Here is a 12,419-nt window from a genome sequence, read left to right as displayed (position 1 = left end):
ACCTCATCTACCCTTTTCTTAAACACCTCCAGGGATGGTGAATCCACCACCTCCCTGGGCAGCCTATTCCAATGTTTAATAACCCTTTCAGTGAAAAAATGCTTCCTAATATCCAATCTAAACCTGCCCTGACATAACTTGAACCCGTTTCCTCTTGTCCTATCACTTGTCGCCAGGGAGAAGAGGTCAGCTCCCATCTCTCTAAAACCTCCTTTCAGGTAGTTGTAGAGGGTGATAAGGTCTCCCCTCAGCCTCCTCTTCTCCAGGCTAAACAACCCCAGATCCCTCAGTCGTTCCTCATAAGGTTTGTCCTCCAGACCCTTCACCAGCCTTGTAGCCCTTCTCTGGACACGCTCCAACACCTCAATGTCCTTCTTGTAGTGAGGGGCCCAAAACTGAACACAGTACTTGAGGTGAGGCCTCACCAGTGCCGAGTACAGGGGGATGATTACTTCCCTAGTCCGGCTCACCACACTATTCCTGATACAGGCCAGGATGCTGTTGGCCTTCTTGGCTGCCTGGCCACACTGCTGGCTCATATTCAGCCGGCTGTCCACCAACACCCCCAGGTCCTTTTCTGCCAGGCAGCTTTTGAGCCACTCCGCCCCCAGTCTGTAGCGCTGCATGGGGTTGTTGTGACCCAAGTGCAGGACCCGACACTTGGCCTTGTTGAACCTCATACCATTGGCCTCAGCCCATCTGTCCAGCCTGTCCAGATCCCTCTGCAGAGCCAATCTACCCTCAAGCAGATCAACACGCCCCCCGTAGTTTAGTGTCGTCTGCCAACTTACTGAGGGTGCATTCGATCCCCTCATCCAGATCATTGATAAAGATATTAAAGAGAACGGGCCCCAGCACCGATCCCTGGGGGACACCACATCCTCATCATTTCACTGAACAGTGTTTTGCAAAGGCTTCAGGCACGAGGGAAGCAGAGCAATATGCAATGTTTGAAAATACAACAACTGGGTGATGAAGGACACTGTCCTGCTTTGAAGCCATGTATTTATCTCAACCGTGAACTAAAGATGACAGGTTGAGAGAAAGGGGAGTTAAGAAGGCATAAAAAAGGGCCTTGCAAGTGGATACATGCAACCTGGTTTAGATATGATGGTGGGAGGGGCCAGAGGGCAGGTAAAAGGATGGCATACTAAAAAAGTAATAAGCAAATACAAGAACACTGTTACCTTGTATTTTTTGAGGTCAGAGGGTGCAACAAAGGATATACTGAAGGAATAATGTAAGAGCATAGAAACAAATCAGTTTTCATTAATTCTGTTATCCTCTAAGACAAAACACATTTCCAATATCATCTGTTGGATGGTATCTAATGTCATTTATAAATAAAGACAATTAAGAAAGTAGTGCATTTACAGCCAAATTTAAATCGTTAGAGAAACAAAACTGAAGGACACCGAGCAATGACTATAAATAGCACTACATGAATTTAGAGCTGGATGGGTAGTCAAAGATGGTTTGTTTGTTATTTCAAGATGGCAAACACCACAATATATAGGAAAAAAAGATGAGAAAGGTCAACTCTAGAGAAGAAAATGAGATCTCTTGGGAAAGAATGGGAACAAATATAGTGGTTACAGGGAAACAAACAAAAAAAAAAAAGAGATAAAGTCTTCCTTTGTTCAAAATTAGCTGAGAGAAGTACAAGAAGGGAGATATTTCTCAGCTTTCTCCTACACATTCCAGGGCAAACAGTTAGCAGACTCGTTGTCTTCACTGGAAACTCAATGTATAACTAATGCATTACTCAATGAATAACTAGTGCATAACTAATACTTATGCAAGTTGGCAATGTTACTTACCATCATACGGATGTAGTTAAATTTAACTGGCTCCAGCATCTATGTAAATATTACCTTAATAATTTTCCATCGTTACGATTTTAACTCATTAATATTTTAATATGATTTAGTATTAAAAAAATTAATATTTATACAAAAATTATTAAGTCTCAATGCAATTTACAGTTTTCAAATTATTTATTATAAATACTTTTAGCAGCTGTTTCATTCTTGTCCGCAGTACTGTGAAAATCAATCAATAAATAGGAAATTTATCTTAATCATATGAGTGAAATATTTTAATTTTGTCAACCTGCTATTAACTTCATTGCTCTCTTCATGTGTGTAGTAGCTGTTAAATGAAGAAAATAAGGTTTTCATACTAATATTGTCTCCAAGGTGGAAATGCTGCTACATTTCATTCTGAAACAATTTTGTACAATCACAATAATGAGAACGAATTCTTGTAAAACCTGTATAAAAAAGATCTGTTTGAAGCTTGGCAATAACCTGGCGATCAACTTTAGGACCTGGTAGATAATTTCTGAAAGAATAACACAGAAAGTGGTACATCTCAAACTTATTTAGAGAAGTTGCCCCTTTTTCCTTTATTTGGTGCAATGAAATATGCGTTATGAAAATGTTTTATTAAAGAAGTTCTACTTTTCTGAATAAACATGTGCTTATTCACAAACCAACCACTACATAATATTATGTGAATTGAAATAAAGATGTTTGCTATTTATATGTTACTGCACAGCGTATCAGAAGAACCTAGAAGGACTACCAATGCACAAAGCAGTCAAAAAATACAGGCATGTTCCTGTGGTCAAAATTATTAGCAATTAATTTCTGCAGACACTGTGACTGAAAACCATATTACAGGATTGCCTAGTTGACAAATGACTCTACAAATATATGGTAGGACTTTATCTTGTCCTCTTCTCTTTAAAGGGGAAGAAAGAAATTACAGTAGAAGTCAGGAACAAATTGTTCTCCTTTTCTGGAAGGTGCCTAAGATGGACTCAAGATCAGGTGCATTGAATTCAATCAGTTTCAGGGAAAAAGCTGGAATAAAATTATGCAGTACAACAAACCCCCCTCATCACCCTGATGCAGGGTAAACCATGACATGGTTTGTGAGACTTTCTTCAAACCTAAACAGTAATTAATTTTATCCTGAGGTTTCCTTCCCCACAGATATACATTATTCTGCATCAAGAAGATAAGAATCTTGCCTTTTGGAGTAAGCTCCTGCAGGTAATCAAATCTCTTGTATTTTTGTTCTGCATGCTCACCTTCCTGCAAAGTTCAGCTATTCAGATAACAGAATATGTGTACTTTCATATTATTTGATAGAAAAAAGACCTTAATAATTAACAATCACATATTGTGTTTGGCCACTAATTTGCATAAACTTGTGAAAAAATAATTCCTAGAGATGTACAGACATCTGATGACAAATTTAAGACTAGGAAAACTAGATTTAGTTTGTGTTTTAAAAGTACTTACTGCAAGTAAGCAGCCTTTTTTTAAAAGTATGTATCAGTATCTCAGTCAAGCTAAGACGTAACACTTTATACATATGCGTGTGTATACACACAAAATATATTATATTCTATATGAATTTGAAATATTTTTCAATTTATGTATTTAACCAAAACCTCAAAACAGGCAACTGTCTAGATTTTGGCAGGGAAGAATCAGCTTCCAGCGTACGACATTTGAAATTAATGCACATATAGCCAGGAAAGGTGAAACTATCTTATTTAACAGCTTGCTTGGATGTGCATTTAAACCTACTATCTGTCATGAAGAAATTCAACACATCATCAAACATGCTACAGGATTATCGTAAATGGCCAACTAGTAGAAGCCACAATGGAAAAATAACTACATTTATTATTCTTTCTATATAAAATTCCTTTCATTAATGCTCAGCAACACGCATTTGGCAGCTGAACATTTTTTTTTTTTTGAAGCAGCAGTCAACAATGCAATTCACAAAACAAAGATAAGCTCAATGGTTTCCAGGAAACTGAAAGATGAAAGAATGTGGAGAGAGTCAGCCATGGTTTCAAATGAAGAACAAGTGAACTAAGGTCAAACTAAAACCTAAAAGAAATTCAGCAAGGGCCCAGAAACCATGGTACAGATACATTTCAGTTGGATTGAAATTTCACAATGCATTTCAACAATGCATACAATACATTCTTTGGTATATGAATTCACTGGGGACAATTTTTTTTCAAAATAAAGGAGGACTCAGATTCCAAAGCCCTTAGCTTTATTACTTCAAGCATAATACTTAGCAGATTTTCTGGGGTTTATATTGATTGTAAAGTACGTTAAAGTCTTATCTTCCAGCCTTGTTTACTGTGCTCAGTTCCAGACTTAGCTGAAACCATGAAGTCTCACAGCTAACATGGGTAAGCTGTAGTGGAGGAATCCATAAATGTTAAAATTTCAGATGCCAGCACCTACTAAATAGCCTGCTCCAGAAATATGGTTAAGGTGTTCCTCTCCCTTGAAGAGAAGGTCAGAGTAAAGCTACCATTATAGAAATTAATTTGAATAGTTCATTTTGCAGTAGTAGAAGAAACACAGCATTCTACCATACACACACACACATAAAATTAATAAAGTTACCTTTATACCTACTGTAAGTTACTCCCTAACACACAGAGCTAAATTCTAAATTTATCTATAATTTTCACATAGGAAACAAAAACAACATCAACAACAAAAAACCAAGAACATGAAAAGATTTTATCTGAGGGATTTTTTAAAAGATATTTTAAAAGGTCATCTCTCAGACATTAAATTTGTAAAAGACTACATTTTAAAATTATAAAGCCCAGTATAACCATGCACTCAGAAATAACATTCCTAACTTCTAAGAAATCACATCCACTACTGAGAGCACAGAATTTATTTCCAATTTCACGCAACAAATTACAGTGGTTTAGGAAAGAGTTAAGGAGAAATTTAAATGCAACGTGAACTTTAAATAGACAATTTAATTAACTAAGCTACAAAAATAACTGAACGTTAACCTGGGATCTTGCCAAAAGTGAAAGGCAATCTCTCACAACCTGTATTTTATACCACAGAAATTACAGCGTTTTCACCAGTTATAATATCCTCTCGAACCATGCCTAGGCATTCTTCCTCTGATATACAGTGAAGAGTGCCACCTATTGAATAACAAACAGTATTTCCAGAAATAATTAAATTATTCTGGAAACATGCCATCTATGTACTCCCCCCTCCTCAACCGAGGCATTCAGTTTAGCTTTTCATCACGCTTTTTCCTGGCAGACAGCAGTTTTGCTGCTAATGTTGTTACAGAATTGACAGCCAAAATATTATTTTGGTATAGAAACAAGGAACCCAATCCACACTGCATAAGAGTTACCTGATTTTCAGACATTCCCGCATCAAATAAGAAAAAATTTATTCAGTTATGTATGTTGCATCAGAAGGAGACACCATGTTGTTTTGTCCAAACTTCTCTAGTAATAACTGTATTTTCCAGAAGTAAGATTAGATGGTATCAAGGACAAGAAACTAAAAAAAGCAGTATTTTCTGAAAGCTGTTCTTTGTTCACACAAAAAACGTGTACATTGTCTATATATTTTACTTTATTGTTAGAAGGAAAAACCTACTTTCATTCAGAGTTGAATACTTCTTTACTTACACTGGCAACCAAAGTACCTCGCAGAGGACTTAATGCACAAATATTTCATAGACATATGCTGTGATGTCAGTCATGCTACAGAGCAGCAACTGCTAAGAGGACACAGTACGTCCCCCTGAAGGAGCTTTACCAGGTGCTGCATAGCACGCAGCAATGCTATTCTGGCCATGAGTTACACAGGGGTATAGAGGACATATTCTATGTTTATAAACACTGTAAATTAATGGTACAGTCTATGGATTTAGAGTTCTAAATACAGACAACCTAGCCAAGGAAAAATGTGTGGTATGTTGCAACAGTCTGCGTGTGATGTGATACCAGACAATACTGCTGTAACCCAACCAAGACTTGAGACTTGGAACTGACCCATTTATATACAAAATATTTGAATGAGTCAGCAGCTCACTGCATTTCCCAGGCCTGCTGTAGACTATCATACAGTTCCCAGACGCACTTCCTCAGATTGTGTTTGCCTCATGAACAAGGTCAGTAGTGACAAAAAGTGACATATAGGTCAATGACTAGGAAAAGATGACAATACGCACTTATTTTATCTGTTTACCCATTAACCTATTCAATATACTGAAGTTCCACAGAATTCCTCCAGTTACTTGCCTCCCATCTTTTAACTATCTAACATAATAGAGCAGTGTATTAAAATGAAGTTCTACTATTGTTTCGGTACTATGAACAGATAAAAGCTAAATATGCTGCCTTACTGTAGTGACACACACATACAAGTGAACAGCCTCTAAAGCAATCACTGTCTCGTGTCTAAAGTCTTTGTTCCCATACTCCAGAAGTATGTAAAATTAACCGATGTCAGGAAAAATGTGTCAAATAGCCTTTTTTTTTTTCCAAACCAAAGACGGGATGCATGTAGTTGTATCCAAATTAGCTTTAAACCTTCCAGAAGACTAATCATATTGGCTGTGCAGCTCCAGCACTGCCAGCATAAACCCTGCATATATAGACAGTGGCTGAAGTTTTTGCATCTGTAGCGCCAGTGCCATCAGTAATTGAGATTATACCACTGAGGTTATGCTGCTATCTGAATCACAAAGCTTTTGATCCGCACTGGAGATCCCTTTTGAGGGTGATAAAAGACAACTGGAACAGTATTTGTCCTAACTCTGATTACTGCAGGAGGTACTGCTGAATAAAGACCTCCACAAGCCAAAGGATGGATTTTCGGTCTGACACAACAAACATACATTGTTTTTATCACTACATGAAAAACACTAAAATCAGCTACACACAAGAAACAAATTTCTACAGTGCACAGCCATGAAAAATTACTATTTTTCCTTCAACGTGGTGATAATAAAGAAAGATTACCACCTGAGAAATGCATAAAAAATTCTTGATCCTTTTCCTTGTAGAATCAAAAAATCAGACTGAGGAGGGGAGTAACAGGAGGTCTCTAATCCAATCTGTTGCTCAAAGCAGGGTCAGCTATGAGATCAGATCAAATGCCTTATGGCTTTCTCCAGACAGGTCTGCAAAATTTTCAAGGATGGAGATTTTCAGTCTCTCCGTGCAATCTGTTTCCCATTCTTAATTAACCTCCGAGGTATTTTTTTTTCCTTTAAATCCAGTTGGAACTTCCCTGTTTCAATTTATGTATGTTATCTTTTGTTCTCCCACCATGTAACTCAGTAAAGACGCTACAGCTCTATCTTCTCTGTAACATCCTCTTTGCTATTGGAAAGGTACTGTTAGGTCCGCCTGAGCCATCTCTTCTCCAGGTTAAACAAACCAAGTCTCCTCAGCCTCGCAGGTCAAGTGCTTTAGCCCCAAATCATCTCAGTGGCCCTCTACTGAACTTGCTCAAGTGTGTCTCTTTACTGGGGAGCCCAAAACTGGATGCAATACTCTAGACACAGTTTAATGAGTACCAGGTAAATGGGAGTAATTACATCCCTTAATCTATTGGCTATACTTATGTAGATACAGCCAAATATGTTGTTAACCTTCATCACTGCAGGACACACTGCTGGCTCACATGTAGTCTATTGTCCACAAGGATGCCAGGTCCTTTTCAGCAGAGCTGCTTCCTGCCCAGCCAGGCTCTACCTTCCACTGTTTGAGGGAGTTATTCCTTTCTAAAGCAGAACTCTGCATTAGTCATTGACAAATCTCATGTGGTTCCTGTCAGCCCACTCCTCCTCTCCGTGAGTTGCAGCCCTACCCTTCAGCTTACAGAGCAGATATAGTAATTTCATCAAGGCAGCAATCAGGTTGGTCAAGCATGACTTACCCTTGGTAAATCCACGCTCACTATTCCCAATCACCACCTTCTTCATTTGCACACCTCTTCTCTGTCAATTACCTATGCTGATGCCTCTTGCTAATGTACTAAAATTCTTGGGGTTTCCTAATAAAAATCCAGCTTCATCAGGTTACCCATGCCAGCTGTCATCTTACCTCAGTCTCTTGTACACTACCATACATCACTGTACGGTACACTGTACTGTACACTACTCCCACATCATCCTCACATGCAAGCTTAGGAAGTGCGGGCTAGATGAATGGACAGTGGGGTGGATTGAGAACTGGCTGACAGATAGAGCTCAGAGGGTTGTGGTTAGTGGTGCAGACTCTAGTTGGAGGTCAGAAACAAGTGGTGTCCCTCAAGGGTCAGTACTGGGTCCAGTCCTGTTCAATATATTCACTGATGATCTGGATGAAGGGATAGAGTGTACCATCAGCAAGTTTGCTGATGACACTAAACTGGGAGGAGCGGCTGACACGCCAGAAGGCTGTGCTGCTTTACAGTGTGACCTGGACAGGCTGGAGAGTTGGGCAGGTAGGAACCTAATGAAATTAAACAAGGGTAAATGTAGGGTACTGCACCTGGGGAGTAATAACCCCACGCATCAGTACAGGTTGGGGGCTGACCTCCTGGAGAGCAGCTCTGCGGAAAGGGACCTGGGAGTCCTGGTGGACAACAGGATGACCATGAGCCAGCAATGTGCCCTGGCAGCCAAGAAGGCCAATGGCATCCTGGGGTGCATCAAGAAGAGTGTGGCCAGCAGGTCGAGGGAGGTCAGCCTCCCCCTCTACTCTGCCCTGGTGAGGCCGCATCTGGAGTACTGCGTCCAGTTCTGGGCTCCCCAGTTCAAGAAAGACAGGGATCTGCTGGAGAGGGTCCAGCAAAGGGCTACGAAGATGATTAGGGGATTAGAACATCCTTCATATGAGGAAAGGCTGAGGAACTTGGGTCTCTTTAGTCTAGAGAAAAGAAGAATGAGGGGGGATCTTATTAATGCTTTCAAATATTTAAAGGGAGGATGCCAGAGGGATGGGAGGAGTCTTTTTTCAGTGGTGCCCATTGATAGGACGAGGGGTAATGGGCACAAGCTTGAACATAGGAAGTTCCATCTTAACATGAGGAGGAACTTCTTCACTTTGAGGGTAGTGGAGCACTGGAACAGGCTGCCCAGAGAGGTTGTGGAGTCTCCCACTCTGGAGACGTTCAAAACCCGCCTGGACGCTGTCCTGTGCAAGCTGTTGTAGGTGACCCTGCTCTGGCAGGGGAGTTGGACTAGATGATCTCCAGAGGTCCCTTCCAACCCTGACTATTCTGTGATTCTGTACTAGTTTGTCTTATGCACATAGCACATTCTATGGAGAAACAAAAGCTTTCTCATCTCAAAGCAGAAAAATAACACTAAACAAAGATGTTAAAATCTTCAAAATATGCATATTTGTCCAGGTTTTAACTGCTACTGCCAGATCAGTAATGCAGTAACGTTCTTTTGAGTCTTCAGCATTTTCATTCCTGACTTCACCTGAGCAAGGCAAACCTTGGAAGTTTTGTGTAAAGTTAAAAAAAAAGGAAAAAGAAAAAGGATTTTCTTCCTGTGCTCTTAAGAAGATCTATGAGAGATCCAACATAAAAATAAATACCAACATTGGCTTTCAGGCTAAACAAAAGGCACTTAGATCATCTTAGGACTCTCCTTTTGAATTCATCTGGTTTTTAATGTTTATATACTTTCTCCCTAATTCTCTTCTGGGTAGGCTGCTATGTAGCTCTTTCAGCACAGATCAAACAGCACATTTACAATGTCTATTTAAAAAACGAGTAAAAAGATTCCTGAAGCCCTTGAGGTTCCCCTGTCACTACTTTTTAGTTAGATTTCCTTTTTGTAACTTGAGAGTAATGTAACAAATTATACTTAATGAAAGAGAAAAAAATAGTAATATATTACTTGAGAAAGGCACATAACCTTTGGTTTGTCAGTCCTGGCTCTATGACTTAGAAATAAACATCATTTCTGCATACAAGGTTAACAGTAGGATCCTCTTGGATTTTAAATTGCCTTTTCCCTACCCACTTTTACTCAAAGTAGTAATAAGGATGAGATATGATGTACTTACTCTAAAACAGTAATGACTTTTTCTACCATTTTATTTACATGCTCCTGTTTTAAAGGCCCTTGCACCTATGGAATCCATGTATTAAATGAAAATTAAGTTACAAAAATACAGTAAATGAATTCAGCAAAACTAAATCACACAACAACTCAGTGTATACAACATTCCCACCAGACCTGGTCCTTCAGAGAACAATGAATTATATGAAACATAAAAAAATCATTTTAGAATATATTTATATATGATTGTTTATGCTATCCCCCTCTGGGGAGGAAGAGAGGAGAATAATTTCTTTCAATTTGAAAGACACTATGTTAATGGGAAGCATGCATTACAACTGAAAAATATGTTTCCCAGATTAAGAAAAAAAAAAGTATTTTGTTTGTATATTTCTTTGGGGATTCCTTCAGGAATTTACACAAGGTTGCAGAATTTGATTTTAAGACACATGGAATAATAAACTCCAAAGTTTTCAAACTGAGGGGAAAAAAATACAACAAAAATAGGAGACTTACAAGATTTTTCTCTAGGGATTTCAGCTGATGATCTATTTCTTTCAGACGATTTTGCTGATCACGTTGTTCCTTATTGTCTCGCAGAACCTTTTCACCTGGAACTGCTTCTAGGCTTCTGTTTGCATAAACCAGAGATTCCTGACAAAAGGAAGAGTAGGCAGAAATTATACATATGACTTAATATTGCTTCAAAGCAAGAGGAGTGTTCTTCTGATTTCTAAAAGGAAGACCTTGAAATGTTGAGAATAATGTGTCAATTTCAAATTTGGTAAATGCATAATTTTCACTATGCACATTTTCAAATACAATAGCTAAACATCAGGCTGGACTTAATTCAGTAAAAGAATTCTTCCTCTTTGCATTTTAAGACGAATTTCTTAGTCTCCAGAGCTAACACTTTGATGCTTAAATTCTACTACAACAATAAAAATAACACTGAGAATCGGGGAGACTAAATTAGGGGTTCAAAGCTTCCTCCTGGGATCAGAATTAGGCCAGAAGGGAAAGGAAGAATTGAACTGAAATGACTGTAGGTTTTATTTACTAGATATCATGGTAAATGAGAAATAACCCTCTCTTCTAAGTTGGAGTTAGATGCACAACAATTATTAAAGATTTGGGTTACACATTCTCACATCCGTCAGCAGCTTTGGATCAGATTCTTAAGTTTGTGTCAGTCCTGAATACATTCAAGGTTCAATATTACATGTAATTTAGATCATTAAGAATGACAAGTATTGGCAAAACAACAAAGTTATATTGTAAATGGAAAAAAAAAGGGCTTTCTCTGCAAACCAAAGATCCTGTAGAAGAACCCAAGGAATCCAAATAATGTTAGAGGGAAAAAACAACAACAACAAAAAACCCCAAATTTGTTAGTCAATTCAACCCAAAGGAACATGAGCAACAATTTAATCTTATTTTCAGAAGTGGCTCAAGGAATCTTAATAAACACACACAAGGAAAAGAATTTCAAGTAGCGTGTCTAATTGGAAAGAAAAACAACCTTTGCAATTTAACATTGAATGGAAAATTTCTCAATTACAAGATATAAGAAACTGCGAGCATCTGTAAACAACTTTTTCTAAACATCAAACAAATCTGTGAGTTCTGACATTTAAACCAAATTATTAGTTGCTTGAAAATAAACTTATTTTAACACTGTGCAAATCTTTGAATATATATTTACAGTCAGCAATAGCTGACAGTACAATGCCAGTAAATTTTCCTATAACAGAGAGAGATATAAACAGCACCACCTGTTAATGACTAGACCCTCGAAACTGGCCTGAATTTTAATGTGGGCCACCTAAAGCCAAATTCTTAATACTGAGTGTCTAAAGCTAGGCTTCTAAACACAGAGAGAAGGGTTTTAGAAGTTTTTTTTAATTCAATATGATGCCAATTCTTACCCAATGGTAAGAAATCTGCATGACTGATATCTATACAGAACATAAAAAAAACAAAGGACTTTTAAACCTGTGTTTATTAATACACGAAACAAGGATATGACCTGTATATCTGCAATATAAATATTGAGTTGTCAAAGCAGCTCAAAGTATAACTGAAGCTCCCACTAATAAGAGGAATTGATTTTTTACACGGCTTTGTCCTTCCAGTGATTTTAATACAAGTGAAATTTTTCATAGAAGGGCGATGAGGAAGATGATGACATCGTATTTCTTTAAAAAAAAAAAAAAAAGTTATAGCTATTTCTGCAATTACATTTCTCAATGCAATCTTTTGATCTGTCCATATATAGAGACATTGCTATGTGAGCAGATAGCGCTCAGCATGGATCAGAGCTGTAGTTACGACTTGTTTTAAAAAGCAACGTTATGGATACACCTATAAGAATATGCAGCTAGTAGTACTGAGAATTCACTAAATACTATATTAAACTACCCAGTATTTTATTGTGGGGTTTGTATCCATGGACTACTGGTTCATATTTTTATATGAACTCAGCCTTCAATGAAGAACAGAGCTAAAACTGCAAACAGCATCTCTGACGTTATTAT

General features: G+C 38.1%; 1 protein-coding gene across 1 annotated transcript in view; it reads right to left on the bottom strand.

The window, feature by feature from the left end:
* The window catches only part of FSIP1 (fibrous sheath interacting protein 1), a gene marked incomplete at both ends in the record, with an annotated part of 85,613 nt that overhangs the window by 48,051 nt on the left and 25,143 nt on the right, over positions 1-12,419 (bottom strand). The window contains one exon of the mRNA XM_082485734.1: positions 10,399-10,536. Within this exon, the coding sequence (XP_082341860.1) occupies positions 10,399-10,536 (138 nt within the window). The remainder of the gene's footprint in view (positions 1-10,398; positions 10,537-12,419) is intronic.

The sequence above is a fragment of the Vanellus vanellus genome (assembly GCF_965231255.1).
Source record: "Vanellus vanellus genome assembly, chromosome: 6".
NCBI classification, from domain to species: Eukaryota; Metazoa; Chordata; class Aves; order Charadriiformes; family Charadriidae; genus Vanellus; species Vanellus vanellus.
Note: the sequence above shows the minus strand (reverse complement) of the source record. Positions and strands in the feature narration are given on the sequence as shown.